The sequence below is a fragment of the Opisthorchis viverrini genome, assembly GCF_000715545.1.
Source record: "Opisthorchis viverrini unplaced genomic scaffold opera_v5_1, whole genome shotgun sequence".
In the NCBI taxonomy this organism is placed as follows: Eukaryota; Metazoa; Platyhelminthes; class Trematoda; order Opisthorchiida; family Opisthorchiidae; genus Opisthorchis; species Opisthorchis viverrini.
The window spans coordinates 116,078-133,274 of record NW_008751657.1 but is presented as its reverse complement, the minus strand read 5'-3'; the positions used below and the strand labels follow the sequence as shown (position 1 = coordinate 133,274).

At 44.4% G+C, this 17,197-nt stretch overlaps 1 protein-coding gene across 1 annotated transcript in view; it reads left to right on the top strand.

The window, feature by feature from the left end:
* Nucleotides 1–1,639: 1,639 nt before the first annotated feature.
* Nucleotides 1,640–17,197, top strand: part of T265_12415 (hypothetical protein) — a gene marked incomplete at both ends in the record, with an annotated part of 63,070 nt that continues 47,512 nt past the window's right edge. The window contains 3 exons of the mRNA XM_009163831.1: nucleotides 1,640–1,692; nucleotides 6,253–6,443; nucleotides 13,872–14,134. Coding sequence (XP_009162095.1) covers nucleotides 1,640–1,692; nucleotides 6,253–6,443; nucleotides 13,872–14,134 — 507 coding nt within the window. The remainder of the gene's footprint in view (nucleotides 1,693–6,252; nucleotides 6,444–13,871; nucleotides 14,135–17,197) is intronic.

The following is a 17,197-nucleotide window of genomic DNA, read 5'->3' as shown; positions in this document are numbered from 1 at the left end:
AACAAAAGGACACTATCGGCGTTAAACTCGAATGTCTGGAGGGAACCAGTAATACATTATGCTTCGGTTGAAGAAGTTACCGATATTGTGAGTCTCAAAAACAGGTTTTGTGAGTTTGAAATTTATAGGAGACGGTACTACTGAGCTCGTGAAGCAGTTGCTATTCTCAGCCATTAAGTGCACCTACCACGTTGCCAACCTGTAGTTATCTACAGTTGGCACCGAACCCTGACTCTTGTGGTCAAATTTCCACAAATTCAGCACACCATCTCCGATCTCGTTTATCGCCTTACGTGTGAGTGCTTGGCCACGGATCTTGGCAGGACAGAGATATCCCTATTTGGATACAATAGTGTATGAATCAATCCCCGCCACCACACCCAGATTCAAATCTGAAGGCCATTGCATGATCGATACTGGCTTTATCTACTTTCGTTTACATTCATTTCATTTACTTAAAACTGGGCCTTACGTCGTTCCGTCAGCTGCATTTCACATCTTGTGCAGGATCATGAACGGTAGGGTTCTATCGTTTGCTGAAGACGAAAACCATAGGTGTACATATTCAAGTGGTCGATTAGCACTTCATTATTGATTGACTTGCTTTCGACATCCCGATAGTAAAGATTTTTCTTTGTCTTATATATATATATTTGACATTGAGTTGATGAGTGACATGCAACAAATCGATTGCTGTTTTCAACTGCGGAAGTCCATCTTATGTGTGCGTATAGCCTTTCGGCCTTTGAGTATACAACTCGAATAGGAAACTGCGATTGGTTTCTCTGGTACGTGTTCTTCTAAGCTTCCGATTAATTAGGACTTTCTGATCAAAGACCTCTCTCATCTTGTTTACCTCATCGATCAGTTTTGACTTTCAATCCGATTTCTAATTGAGCCCTTGATAAGGATCTAGAAATAAACGAAAGACATTTGAGGTTGGAACGTTGAAACGTAATTAAATCATTCGTCCCTCTAAATTCTGATGGACAGCTTTTTGTTCTGATTTCCCCGGTGCGAGATCACTTTGTAGTCCTGGAAGTGTGCCTTGAACGAAACGATGCCACCAAACATGTCGGATCAATCGGAATCGCCGGACCGCAGATTTCAATTAGTTCATCGCAAAGTTAGACACAGAATTTCCACAATTCCATGCTCTCTCGAACCCGTACGTGGAAGCGAAAACCATGTACTGGTTATCTGAATACTGTAAATTTGTTGCTAAGTTGCCAACAGGATAAGGGGGTTGTATACCGCTAAACCGTTGTGCCAGGGACCCCGTTTAAAACGCATGTGGCTGTTTCCAACAGGTTTAGGTGTCGAAACACGCTCACTTGCAACCTTACGAGTAGTGTGTTTCGCCAGGATTTAGTTTTTTTAGGCATAGATGCGTGGACACTCATAGCAAAGATCCCCTATTACTATAGTCTTGAGCCGTCAAAACCAGTTGGATGAAACCAATGCATCCTGACTACGCATACGTATTGCTAGACTGAGGTCCCCCATATCTGTTATTGATTTTTATCGTGTGAAGTGTAGTGCATATTTCCCACTTCTTTACGTTCCCTAATGTTCCACTGAAAACCACTTTGGTGTCCTAGATTTCAACCGTCTTGTTCCACGCTTCTCTTTTACTCAGGAAACACCGGTTACAAATAGTGGGGATGCCACTCCCGACGTCGTCCTCGAAACGTGAGTCTGTTTTGTTTAAAATGCTTTGAGTGTCAGAAAGCCTTCGGTAAGGATATGTTTTTCCTGTGTGCTACTCCATCTGTTACCGTATTCATCGTTTTAACTGCTTGGTCCGTGTCTCAAACACACTAGTTCTGGTTAACGGACCCCCAATTCGTAAGCTTTTTTTTCTAGTGTTACCCAGTACTGCAGTAGCTGGAACTTCACTCCATACAATTGTGGGAACGCCTTGCATTTGTTTCATCAATTGAGCATAGCTCCATAGATTTTTGGGGTTGGGACGAGTTAACTGAACTGCTGGCTAGCCTTTCGTAGTATTCACCCCCTGTCCACAGCATCCTATTCTCTAAAATACCCTACTTACGAAATATTCTTCTCCACACGCCCTAGCTGCTGGACAGAGAATATGAAAAACGATTCATTAACTGGTTAAAGTTGGTGAATACTCAACTCCTATTTTCCGTCCATCGTAGAAAATGTGACTTGATGGTGACCGGACGCCGTATGAACATCAATTTAGCCCGTAGTAGACAGTGCAAAATTCCTCTATACTTGCATTCAGACGTCGAATACTTTGTGTGTACATTCGATGACCAACCATAATTTGGTGTAGGTTCTGTCGAGACGGTTCTGTTGGTTTACGCAGATAGTTGAATTCAATAACGTCGTTGAACTCGTGCAAAAGTCAGGAGAAGATTGATGACCCGATTTCCCCAAAACAACCACAGTGGCAAATAACGAAAGCGACGAAAATGGGCACGGTAGAAACTGCTTGTTCCTGGCTTCGGAATTTATCCTTACAGAAAACTCACGTTCATTCTTCACTTGTCGAAATGCAGAAGTGTAGCTAATAATTTGCCACCCGGAGGGTGCGAATTCAGTTAGTAAAAACAGTAAGAGAAGACTGACCCAATTAGACTAGTCTCAACTCTCACATTCATCCGTCATGTCTCTTCGTGGGTCGTCAGTATGCGATGCCGCGCGGTTAGCACATGGATAGGGGTTGGAATTACGAATGAAATACGTGTGGATTCATTTCAGCAATTAATAAATATTCCGAAATCGCATCAAATTGTGATGTCAACCAACCCCTGACTCTACCTGGTATGCGCGATTCAGCTATCGCAGTGGTGCGTTCTACTAGTCGACTCCATCCACACTTCAGGTGTTTCGGTTTGGAGAGAACCTGTGCCACCACCAAATCTAACTGCGGCTTCTGAACCCAATCATTTACTTGACATCGGTTAATGCATTCACTGGTCACAAAATCTGTGCGCATTGTGTCTAGTTCGAAGGTCGTTTTCCTCTCGATGTGTTCGTTTCATTGCGGGAATTCACAGAAATTGCTGCTCGTTACAGCCTTCACCTATTACAACAATTTCTCTAAATTGACCCCCGTCACTCAGCGATTTGTGAGCATCATTGCTCTGAGGTCAGCAGTAATTAATTTGTTTCCGCGCGTGTTCTGGTCGCCCGTCTTTCTTCTAACTGTGAGGTACTTCAATTCAGTAGAATAGTTGTGGTTCGTGGTCACGTGAATAGGCGTCTGATGTTCGGGCACGCAGCAAATACTATTGTTTTCCATTGTGTCATCAGTTCACCTTAAATGAAACCATCACTTTGTGTGCGTTGAGCAGCTAACTAGTTGTATGTTTAGGAATCCCCCTTCTGTAGAGAAGTGCTCCTGCAATGGGCACACATTAGCATTCGGTAGCAGATCAACACAACCATAATTGTGCTGTTTGGTGGGATTCATCTCGGATTCCCCGTTATTTTTCTCGTATCTAACCTTCATGCCAACCGAAACCTCGTGTGTGAATGTTTCCTCCCTAGCGTATCATCTTATAAGAACTTAGGACCATTCAGTTGAAGAATATCATAAACGGAAGATCCAGTTGAGTACCACGTGAAAGCCAAATTTGATTTGTAAACGAGTGCGTTTGTCGAACTCAAGACTACGTTATAAGTTTCGGCCATATATTTATTAACTCTTGATTAGGTGAAGATTTATTGTCAGAGCAGCCCGTTTGAATAGCCAGTAAAGCTTTCTTGTATTTGGTGTGTTCTTACTTGCTTCTGAAAACCTTTTTTACTGAGTCTTAGGTGGCTTTGTTAATGTGAATGTCGTCAATCGCTCGAACAACCGCTCCTAAACACGCCTTATTCATCTGTAAAGAAGCCGCTTTTAATTTAAGGGCGAGTGATATCGCTCTTACATATTTCCAGTAGACGCTTGACGCTTAAAATAATTTGTTAAGTGAGCAGACAAGGTCACGTTGATGAGACCGTCAATTATAAAGACCATCTGGAATACTGACTCACGAATAGACGAGCCCGGATGATCGTGAACAAGGAGCAGTCACACCACACGTGCGTCTTATGACCCAAATTGTCGACGCTGAAAGAAATGTGCATGACTGTTCCTAATGTGGACCAATTTTCGGAACCTCACTATTCCACCCACATTTTATACTGGACAAGAGAATGCCTCTTGAGCTTGCTAAAGACGATTGGTCGTTTTGAATCGTGTCAGGCTCGCGTAACTTGTTCCGCACTTCTCGTTTATCTAAAGTTCTCGTAGTGGTCTTAACAGCCCTGCGTTATCCGAGAAGCCGCTGTTTCGTATGATTTGCTTCCAATCTTACGAAGATGTACCACAGCACTATTAAACTGGCGCACAGTGGATGCGCCCAAACTAGTTAACTACGCTAATCAATCGTCACGCTTGGATTCGATCTTTGTGCATGTTGGCTTATATTTTTCCATTTTTCACGCAGTCAATCAGTAATCCAAACGGCCTCAATAAAGCAGTAAACGTCATGTGACTGTCTTGGTAGCCGAATCCCGCCAACGATAGGACAGCTTCTTGGACGACATCACCATCATCATCATCGACAGCATGACATCATTGTTGTACACCGATGCTCCACTGTCGTACACCCATGATTTATTTGAAAGCTGTATTGTGAAGAAAAGAATTAAGGTGGACGGGAAAGAGACTTATTGCTAGATTGCTACAATCATTCCGAGGTGCATACACCTCCAGGCTCTCATTTAGGCAATCTGAATAGAAACTGACAACAAGAACGCCACTGACACCGGTTGGTAGCCATATCTTGTAGTGTCTTCAACCAAGCTCAGTGGAGATCACGCAGCCCTCATCCTGGAAGGTGAGTGGCTCTGATAGCAGCCAAACGTTTCGTAATCTCCTTCATACACTGCCACCTCTCCGCCTTCACAATTGACTCACAGCGCACTCTGGACCCACCTGAATTCTCAGGTCTGGAAAGGCGAACGTGTCGACGCTTGACGACAAGAACGAGAGACTCAACTGGACCTTGCGTTTATGATATTCTCCACTCGAGTTTCGGTAACAACAAGGTATTTTGCAAATATGTCCATTTCACCGACCGCGTACAGTTGGGTGTTCAAAGGGAACATTAGACTGATGGAACCTCGGTGACTACGTGTACCTGGTGGAATCCAAGGTGAACGAAGGGTTTTCAGCAGCTGGATAAGTAGCCATGTCAAGAAACCTCTTCTGGTTTTATGGTGTCTGTTTTTCAGGCATTTAAAGTCGGTTCAGATGTCCAAAGTTCGACTCGCTAGTGAGACGAGATCGCTCGTTTCAGTTGTATCCTTTGACGCAACTAAGTAGAACATGAAAAGTCCACTTCTCCAAAACACAGTTCATCGACACGTTTTCGCCTTTCTAATCAAGTCGAAAAAGTGACTGACATTTCAGCCACATGCCCCATAATTGGATGTTGAGGACGCTCTTGTTGTGTATTGACACATCGGCGGTAGACTGTACGTCTGTCTATTTTTCTCAGTTGGACAGTGGGTTATTCGCTTTTTGGTTTATCAGTGCGCTGTGACCATCTGCCGGGATTTTACTCGAAAGTTGAACGTGCAAGAGTAGTGAAGGAACAATCGTTTTCCAATCGATCGTCTTCTCAACCCGGCCTAATGGGTCACCTCGGAAACCGCATTGTTACCCACGCGATAGAAATCTCCCTATTCAGAATGACTTTGTGCTTAATGGCCCGGTGGTTTCACACCCGACTCACAGTCAGTCTCAATCAACTGAACAATCTGGTTGAAGCCCCCTCTGCGTCAACTGGGGTAACACCAATGATCAGTCATCGTTAAACAGTGAATCGACCAGTTCAGCGAGCACGGCCACCTACATGGCTTGATCTGCATGATTTCTTCTTCTCGGTTTGCATGACACCGTTTTCACCAGTTTCATGTGTAATTCGCACTTGTTGAGGATCTGGCAACTGTATTACAATGCGCCTTGGATAGCTCGAAACATGTGCATAGCTGAGTATAGGTTACTCCCGTTCGTTTGACCGAACGATCCCTTTGGGCACAAGATATCCGCTAGTATGTTTGTTGAATTTTTTGACGGGATTGTTGCGCTAAAACCTAGTGCCAGAATTTAACCCCTCCTGGTGATTCCTTAATTCATGTATCACAAAGTGTTAGCTCCATCCCATCCTATTTCCATTCTAGTTTCGTCTTATAGCAACATATTCACTTTCTCTTCCTCTTCAGCCAAGCTTCGTGTGGAGATGTGTTCGGAAGCATCGAAGACAACTATTTTCTGAATCCCAAAAATGATTTGCCTCACCTGCTGAAAAAAAGTGAATATCTTCAACAATATCCAAGTTGGCTGGGATTTGTTGGGACAGAGAATAAGAAGCAATTCGCACCAACGTTTTTGGCCCGAAATGATACCATATGGGGTGAGTGGTACTCTCAACAAGCTTTCTTTTTGTGGGATTTTATGTATCGTGTTTATAGGTGAGCGTGCTTGGTGCATCCTTGTTAGGCAGGATTTCACACAGGTACCGCTTTACCGCTCACAGTTGGTGCTGCTATGGCCGAGAAGCCTTTCCCGCACAAGATTGGCAAGAAGTCTGGACCCAACAGCTAATCATGACCCAGTGTTCGCAGAATGCCGGTAGCCAATAGCGTATCAGGCGTCAGAATTTCCAGAATGTTGTCGCAGCATACACTTCATGTACGACGCGCTGTACATATGTAGTTTTGGGCGTTAAAATGCGTTGTGCACATTTGGTGGTTTTTTACTGGAACATTAGCTTTGGAGGTTCAGACTGAGAACAAAGCTGAGAAAAATGACGTTATTATTGTATTTCCTGTCGTTACTCGTGCACTTACGGTACTGACTTCCGATGACTAAGGGACAACCTCTTCCGCATAGAACGAAGGCAAATTAATGTATTGTCTCACTGCCAGTGCATTTCCTCCGCTCTCTCATGATACCGCAAAAGCGTTAATCGTTCCGCTAACCTATGCATTGCAACATATGTCCTGGACATTCACACAGAAATTGAAATCTCATTGAAACCGGTTCATTTGCCCTGCACAGCTTAGATGCCTTTACCTCCAGCTCATGAGATATCCACAATATCCTGTCTGGATGTGAGCCACTTTCGCAGCCGATTAGCCACCAGTAGCCGAATAGTGGTCTTCGACTCATTGTTGCGGGTTCGAATCTTCCAGATTTTTGTCACGCATACTGCTGATGATCGTCAACAAGAACAAGGCAGTTGTGCAGTGCTTCTCCGCTCGGCTTTCCTGGCAGGATTAGCTGGAGATTGGATATTCGACTTTGTGCAAACCATAAAGTCGTATTTTAGCTCCATACTGACTCATCTACTTATACACTAATGTGTTAACTTAGTTGATTCCATCTCCACTTACATAGTTGCTCACTTGCTTGTTCGATTTCTTGTTCGTAAAACGTGCAACGTGGTGGATTAACAGTCGGCATCGTTATTGGTAGTCTTTTGTCCTGATTTTATCGTAATCGGTTATTCGCTCTCGCATTTCAACGCAAGTGTAGCGAGACCACGTATACTGGAATTTGATTTTTCCTTAATTGTGCCGATGTCCCCCTTACCTAGGGAATGAATTTGGTTTGCATTCTTTCATATGTACTGGTCGACGGCTCCCTCTTTGGACACCAAACGGATCAGAAATGTTTTCCGGTCGGTCTCGGACTCTTCATCTGTATTTGAATCCGATCGGTAGTGAAAAGCCAACAAGCATTGCACAGTTGTTTCACCTTTATTTGGAATCATCACCAATGCGAATCTTACGAAACCAAAAGGAGTTTGGAAACTTCGGCCTCCCGCCGAGTAACTTGAACACTAACCGTTTGGACATGAGCTGTTGATCAGAACTGTGATTAACTCTCACTTAGACACTTTATAGCGCGCCACCTATCCTTCTACCACGGAATCCTAATAAGGTGCTCATGTATTGGCTGGCCCCTCGAGTAGCAACTTCTCTTTCTAGTTAATTGAACCTCTTCCTTGTATGTCACGAAGTGGCTGGACCCTATCGTGGTACGACATTCTGCGCACCACAGCAACTCATTGCACGATGCTGGAGGATGCCCATGTGACATCCTGTGACCGACCGCACACTACTGCTCACATTTGCCACTCTATTTTTACCAATCAGACGCGACTCCCTCGTGTTTTACTGCAGTCTTTATTCAAACCACCGAGCAAGCTCGCCAACTGTCTTCTGGCGCGCCCTCGATGTTTTATCGATGGGCATTCGCTGCGTTTCTGAAATCCGGACGCAAGATCCAGGTACAGTAATCGAGCTTGTGGCAAGTTCTCTGTCTTGGCATATCAATTGATGACTTCAAGTGATTCTTCAGCTGCCGCAGTTTATTTGCACTAGTATTAAAATAATGCAGAGTTCCCAAACTGATTCTTCCTTCCTTGATTGGACGCTTGTGGACAGTGCCTCTGTACTGTTCACCCGTCCACCTTCATAAGGACTCGCACCGGTCAAATACCAACAGCCCTTCATTTATAGATGATACTTTAGCACCATTCAAATATGGCGTTTATACATTTTAATGAAGAATAACCGCTCTGTTATCCACCATAAATAGCTCAGAAACGGTCCTAAGCGCATGATGTTTCACTGCGCAAGTAGAACGCCTCAATTCATGCGAAGCACGATGTGGTGTAAGGTTTAGTTTAGACCCAAGGCGCAACGATAATAATCATCATCATCATCATTGTCAGCTGTAAGAACCGCGTGCTCGCCGTACACTGGTTGTAGCTGCCACAGTTTCGTTCACCGATAATTGGGGGGGGTAGGTAGCTGCGCATTGCACCCGCGAGCTGGTAAATTGGTGCATAAATCCAGCACTGTCAGTGGGTTGTCAAGCGGGGGGGTTGCAAAAGGAGCTATGCATTGAAGGCAATAGCTTGGATGCACGAGCGCCACTAAGGGCGCGACTGGGCCATGTCTGATAATGTCTCCAGCCATTGATGTAGCCCGTCTCGGGGTCCCCATCCAGGAAGACGGCAGTGACCAGCGCAGCTGAGTTTGCTGGTAATGGCCTTCATACTTCGCTGCCAAGTCATTGTTTGACCGCCTCTGGCTCTCTTCCACCCTTCACATGGTTGGGCAAAAAGAGCCCTTCGAGGAAGTCGGTCGACTGGCATATGCAGCACGTGGCCAAACCAACGCAACCTGTGCAGTGTGATCATGAACATCTATCGTAGCTCTGTGCCGGGTTTGGGCTGTGCTTGGGCACATTGGAGGCCTTCTGGTAGTGACCTAAGCCAGTATCATATTGGAAATGCAGTGTATAATAAAACCACTGTTCAGATTGCTAGGCAGAATATTTATTCATTTTACCCGCTTGAGTTGTTCTTCATTGAGTCTAGATCCTCCCTCAGTTGCCAGAATACTGGTGTGCCTCCACCTTGAAACATCAGCAGGCTATCAAATCAGCTGGGCTTCCACCAGCACTGCTTAAGGACAGTGTGTCCTCTCCTAACTAGATTGTTTGAACTTATTTGGGAACAACAACGCCCTCCATACAAATGGAGCCAAATAATCGTCGTACGTTTATTTAAAAAAGGCATACGAAGTGACTTCCAACCAAGGAAGTATCAACCTGACGCTTGTCATAGCGCATTTGCCAGCTTCAATGATATTGTTGCGCTTAGCCCTCACAGATGGGAGACCAATCGGGAAGCAGGTATGGTTTTTATACGGGTAGGAGGTGCAAGGATCACAGCTTCTCTCGGCTCATACTTCCAGTCGTGTAAGAGTTTACGACGAACTGTCCAGAAGTTTGCCTGGAGGGTTTCAGCAAGACTGCTCTCTCTCTCTCTCTTCCTTCGTGTTCAATTTCGCCATGGATAGTATCATGGAATGTACAGTTTAATGCACTCTTGGTATTGGAAGTACATCTAGAGAAAAACTGATAGATTTGGACAATGTGCACGACATTTTCTTGTTATTTGACGACCAGCAGTCCGCATTTTCATAAGCCACGACCGTACCTTGGCAGAGTGGTCAATGCATGCATTATAAAGGAGGTATCAGAAACGGATTTCCCTGAAGCTGGGGTGCCTAATGGACAAGGTGACTAACGATTGTGAAACATGACCGCTCTACTCCGGGAACCATAAAAGAACTCAAACGTCTGATTATCGGTGCCTACACAGTGTCACGGGAGTTATCCGACTGCGCTGTGTTTGCTATGTGGTGTTACGTAAATGAGTGCTTGGTGATACGTCAGCACCACTAAAGCTGCAAGTGCTACTCATCAGGTTAATATGGTTGGGACGTGTTTAGCACATGCGCAGCCACCATCTAGCAATCGAAGCATTGTTATCAACTCCAAACAATTTTTGCAGAAAGGTCCCCGGGGACGCGAAAAGAAGACCGGTTCAGTCGAACTCAGCACTGTACAATGTTCTAGCTTTTCTGGTTAGGGTCCGTGTGGGTCTTCTTGCACGTGGTTAGAAACCCAACAAGACGTAGAATGTGACCAGTGACGCGCATGCGTTCATTTCCCGGAAGAACTACCCATCTAAATTCCGCCTGTCGTTCTGCGCTGGGCTTGGGTTGGGTGAGGTTCACAAAAGACGCTGGATTGATCCTGCTGACGATGCCTTACTCAGGTATGATACCCATCTACTTTTATTTTAATGCTGTCCAAGGGTTTAGGCAGCTCGTCCTTAAACACATAATACTCCTTCGCGCTAAGTCCCTATCCTTCCTTTCCCTTTTCACGTTACTAAGTTTTTCCCTCATTGTTGTATGGTAGTTAAGCACCAGTACTTAATACTGGTTTATAGATGTCGATGATGATTCTTGTCTTCATTTTGACATTTGTGGCTCCAGGATGTTTTACCGTGCACCGATTGCCGTAGTTAATTTCACCTACCACGATCGATATAGTTTTGTCCTCCTCTCTCACACGAATGTGGAAATAAAGAAGTCACATGAGACTGCGTGAATACGTCTGACAAATTGCCACTTATTTCTCGGAAAGGTCTTCTCATGATCGTGATACTAGAACTGTACTCATTGCAAAGTCACACAGCCGGCCACTCCGCAATCTCCGTCGGATGCAACCGTAATCCACCCGTTTCTGTGGATGTCGCTTATCTCCAGGTATGCCATCTGGAATCGCGCTCATACATTCCGTTAGAGGGTGTGTGAAGTTGTCTAACTGTCAGCTCAACGTATACCGTTGGGTGGTCGATTTATTTTCAGTTCCCCACTATCAGATCACTAGAACTGGTTATGCACCGCCTAATCTGTCCGTCAGTTTGTTGTTGTCAAACCATGCATCTCGCTCTCCTTGTTTCACGGGGTATTCTATCGCCTATTGGCTTGTTACATGCGCACACGTATATACATCAGTATAAACACCATTTTGATCGAATGGTATCTTTGTTTGCACAAGATAAGAAAACATCAAGTTTTACAACCTCGTTGGCCCTACTCCCAAATTATAGATTCTTTTTTCTTCACACCCCTCAAGAAAGGGACGTGTATTTTTTAAAGCTGCTGAACCCCAAACAAATGTATGCTCTACCTTTCCTTTCGTCGTTCACTCCGTGTTTTTGCATAGTTGCGTTTCAACACGCAGCTTTCCACTGAGTCTGTTTTCATGTGCAAGGAAATCCCAAAGCATATTGTCGTGTATCGATAGGGTGTGATACTGAACTACAAGGTCCGGTCTTAACGCAAAAGTCAGCATATTTCTGTGAGATGCGATACCCACTGTTAACCACAGTCACCACAGTGTAGCGATTTAGCACAGTACAACATGCAAACCTTTCGCCTGCAGCTCTAACAACACATCCACCACTCCTCTGTACAACAAATCTACAGAAGAGAGCATACTTCGGTCTTTCTGGCATTGTCATCTTGCCTCACATATGTTGGCGGATGTGCTGTACAGTCTAGCAATCAAGTATCTTAAGCGTTCAACTAGTGTTTTTCGAAACTGCTGTCCACGGAAAAACTTAAGCGTTCCGATGTAAGAAGCAGTCATAATTTTCTCATTGCGTATAAACACGTTACGCTTATCTACCACAAGAAGTGGAATCACAAACCCTAAAGGCTCCTTCACCTTAATTTTCTCCTCCCCTCCCATGCCGACCATCACCGTAGACCCCACACGTCATAATTTTTCCATCACTGAGGATCGCTTTTTGCTATTTATAGCTCCAAAATGTTGCTCCGAGGCTCGCCGTATCTTAATTTAAGTCAGCAAACGGCTGTCTTCGTCGTTGTGTGTTTTGAACGCTGAAGATCTCGGAACACTTATGGTGCACTCCCACCCCTCAACTGCGAGCCGCCCCATACTCAAGTTACCCGTTGTCCGGACCTGAACAACTTCTGGTTCGTATAGCCATACTTAGTTTCAGGTGAACCACTAGTTTTCTTGGTATCCCATCCAGACAAATTAACCAAAATATCTTTCAGCAGACTGTTCGATCCAGCAACCGTTTTTGTTGATCCATATCCTAAACACGTGATTTTCTATCTATGGCTGATACAGATATTCCTGTGCTATCCTTTAGGTGACTGCATTGTTGTTCATTTCAAGTGCTTGACTCATCAAAGAGGGCTAATCGGAAAGCACTGTAATTGTGACGTTGGAACCTCACCAACTCGGGGGTAGTTATCGAATGAACTAGTGAAGTGATCCGACTAGCGTTCGGTGCTCCTTATGCTGTTAGTATTTTATTTTAAAATGTCTGCACGAACCAAACCAAAGTATGTCACAAATTCGGCGAACACCTGCCCTGACCTGCGCATGTCAGCAGTTCGAATAACCTAAGTTCAATGCAGTCCGCAACAATGTTTCGCACAATATATACAGTCTGGCTCCATGTCTACGAATAATGTCTACGTCCAGTCCTGGCCATTGCCGTTCTTTATCCACTCATTTTGTGAACTATCTCAAAAGTTAGGGAGCAGTTGTGTAAACCGGTCACTTTTCTGCGTGTTTCTCCAGACTCATCGTGTCCAGGTTCAAATTGTATGAAACAACTTGTCATTACAACTCACTTGCCTCATATGAGGAACCATATGCACTGCATCATATAACTGCACCATTATTCTTCAATGACCATAGAAAACATTCCTAATTTTAGTCACCAATGGACCAAAACTGACAACCATCTGCACAAACTGAATTACCATCATGCATACAAGGGAAATACCAAAGTTTTGAGATCCGGGCTATAAGTGTGGCAGGACAGTAATCTGGTCCCTAGATTCGCTTGTGGCAAATCAACTCGTTTTTACTCTGCCGCCCGCTTACCACCCTAATCGACAATGCAGTATATGGTGTATAACGCTGATTGTCCCGTCCTTCGTCAACCGTTGGTGATATGCGGCGTAGGCTGAGTGATTTACTGGACCTTTCACTCAATTTTTCGGAACAGCCACCTTATTGTGACTGAGCCGTAGTACTCGAAATAGATCCGTAGAAAAGGGGCGAACTTTCTAACTTTAGAGCCGGTGGTTCCGTTCCAAAATCTGCAGCTCTACTGTTCCTGGCAGTGTTTCAGTCCTCTTGCTGCCCCTGGGCACCAAGCACCTTGGCTACCGGGCACCGAAAGGAGACACATAGTGCGTAATTCTCGATAACAGAGAATTAGAAAACCAAGTTGGGTAAAAGATTGAACGGTTGTTTTTCCCCACTGAGGTCACTTTGCCACACTGATAGAGTTTTGTGATGAATCTAACTGGGAAGCCCATTTCCAAAATCAACAACACTTGGGCGGGAGTCCGCATATATGAGCCAAATGACACCCTCCGTCCATATTGTATTTCTTGATTTCCCCCCTCATCCACAGAACTGATATTCTCCGAACGTGGCTACGTGGATATGTTGCTAATGGTTCGTGACGTATACATGCTCCCGTTTCCTGATTTCGAGCCGAGCCAATACGATGCCGCTTCTGAGGGGATGACAAGGGCAAAATTACGTGAGGCTCTCTTCCCTGGTTTGGATAAATTGATCAAAGCTCATGAGCGGATCCTCCGACCGTTGCTCGCCTTGCACGATCAGGCTGAGGACAAGGTGATCAAGCACTTGGGGCCCTGTCTTGCGCAGCTGGTGAGTTTGATCTAAAACACAGTCAAGGTGCTTTGAGGTGAAGGTTTCCTTTCGGTCTTCTTTCTATAGCTCACCTACGACAACTGATACCTCTATATGCTTTTACTCGTAGATTTCAAACTGGTGGAAAGCAGTAGAGGTCTATTCCGTCTAGGTTGCTGTGTGATGTGTTTGTGTGTGTGTGTGTTTGTCTGATGTGTGGTTTTCCATGTGCTTAGTATGAATGGCACGTAGAATAAGGCAGAGTTAATTTGTTTAGTCCTTTTTGTTCTATATCTATCCTTATCTGTCTTTGGTTGCTTTCGTCCAACCCGAGTTTAAGTGGCTTCCAGGAAAGTTCGGGTTGCTGCAGTAGACTAGTTTTTTAGCTGCTGTGGTATCTTTTTTTTCGTGAAGAACGTTAAGCTGTTCAATATTGTGTTTCGCTGGCTCTTTGTTGACCCTTACATCTGGAATACGTGTTTGAATGTGGCAGCCGGTTTTCGGTTCCTTACTTGTTCACGGTGTTTCGGGCTTCGTTAAGCCGTTGTTGATAGTGTGAGGTTGGGGGTCGTAATGGGATTTCGTCCTCTTAGTGCAAGCAATCTATGCTGAAATGCCGAGAAGCACTTTACAGCTGTTTCATCCTTTTTTGAGAATCATCGGCAGTGCGCATCTCACGTACTCCAGGCAGTCTCGAACCGGTGACACTCGACATAGATTAACTCCATAACCAGGACGGAATATCCATTGAAAATGCCCATATCTCCACGCGCTGCTCAAAAACTCTAAGTAAAGTCGGAAGGGATAATAATTCTCAGCGATTGAACCCTCCACCACTCAAGGAACCAGTCAATAAGTGATGTAGATCCCGTGATTGATGGATGAGCGGCGCTGTATCCCAAGTGTGAGTTAGTCGTACTGCTGATCAGTCGCTCGTGGCCTCACGGCTGTCATCCAACTACTAACCAGGAGGTCATGGGTTCGAGGCTTTCTGAGTTTGGCGAGATGTACCCTGCTGATAATTCTCAATAAAGATGAAACAACTGTATAGTGGTTCTCGGTTTTTCAGTCTAGATTGACTTCACTTACATGATGAAATCTCTATTGAAATATGTCAAACCAATCTATTTTTGACCATATAGTGCTGTGGAGAGTTTATACGAACGGGTTTTCCTGAGCAGAGATAAAACTAATCAACAAACAGGGACATCAGATTGAACACCCAGCACTGATCACGTCACTAGTCATAAGGAATCTCACGGATTGGTTCCCTGACTGCCTTAAAACCCAATCAACCTACTTACTTACTCACTTGGCCTGACGAAGCTTTTCTTTCAAAAGCGAAACGTTGCCCAGCAATAAATCCACCGATTGTTTACCAAACCCCTCTGAAACGATGACTTCCTAATCGGTCCCAAACATTTTCCAATTGAGAGATAAAACTGTTTGAAAAGGTCACACATCCAGTCTGTCTGGAATGCATCAGTGATAGTATGTGGCCTCTTCTTGTTGAATCACTTTCCTTATGATATACACTTAGAACAAATTGGCCAATCTATAAGGAAACGAAATAATGTTGTACACTCGGACAGTTGGAAACGAATTTATTCTGCCTGTCATCACTAGAGTTTCTCACATTTCTAATTATTGCTCCGTGTACTATTGTTTGCACCACATCGGCGCCAGTTTGATCAGTTTACATTTTGGTATAATCGAACAATGACGTCATATCATCAGACTGTTCAGATGGTAAACTGAACAGAGATGAAATAGAAAAGTTTTTATGCACAGCGGTGTTCGTTCGACCCAACCTCTTGAAGAACATTTACTTGGTGGCTTTCATGCTGTGACTGTTTGGTAAAAACTTACCCTGAAACGAACAAACCAGGTAACATAGATTATTGTACCGATGGTTGCTCACTACGGTGTTTGTACCGCATCAGCTCGTTTCGTATGTAATTGAAATGGACTTCTGCATGATCATTGGAGCGGCCGTGCAGTCTGTAAGTGTATTGACCACACTGGAACACAACATCATTCACGATTGAACCGGGTTCAACATACCTCCATAGTTAGCGGGTTTAAGGAAATGACCAAACCCAGTCAAGTCAGTGGTCATGACAGACAATATTTCGACCCCTCCCATAACTTTACCCTAAGCTTATTCTGTAGCAGTCATTTATAATTAGTCACTTCCCTCTTCGTGAGCTATCTACTTAGGTATGTTTCGGACCCTAGCTACTCATGTTTGAAGGTTGATAGAGAAGATTTCGCAGATATCGCTCTAATTCTAGTTCCAGGGGTATAAGCCGTAGACAGTCTTCAGACCCGGATATTTAACATTAGAGCCAACAGTGATTTGGCAATAACGTCAATGCAGGGCAAGTGTTGCTCTGAGTTTGTCGAGTTGTGAGCGGCAACAACGGGCGTAAGCCATCCGAGTTGTTGGTGTTTAGTCAGCCGTTCGGATCGACTAATACCAGCACAGTGACGTCGTACTTCTTGTTTTTACACGATACAGATTAATCCAGCCCATCGCATACACACTCTACCTCCCTCGTTGAATATGCGCTTAAGCTGCGGACTTTAACAGGGATTGTATGTTTTTTACCCTAGTTCGACATAGGCACTACATTCAGGAATGTCTACTTTGGACTGCATGCGGTGCCTAGTCCATTCTTCGGAATACATATTTTTTTCATTAGTGATAATGTTCACTCCTGAGTCTGTCCCCCAGAGTGAGCATTTTTAACAAAAAAAATGAATATTAATCATTAATTTAGGGTGTACTGTGTTTTCACTGAACGAGTAAGTGTTCTAAATGCAACTCAGAATGCATGGCGGGTGCATGCATACGTTATATTAACATGGATTCGTTTGATTAATACAGGGGTACACTCACTTCGTGGCTCAAGTGGGTCGAGAGGGACATTTTTGTTATTGAAGAACAATGGTTGTCTCCTTGTGAATTCACTATGCTCCACTGTGAGAATCATCGAGCAATTGTGGTAACTCACAAAGAAAACAAACACGAGAAAGAACGGTTGACCGAAAGTCGGATTATGAAGACGGTGCATACTA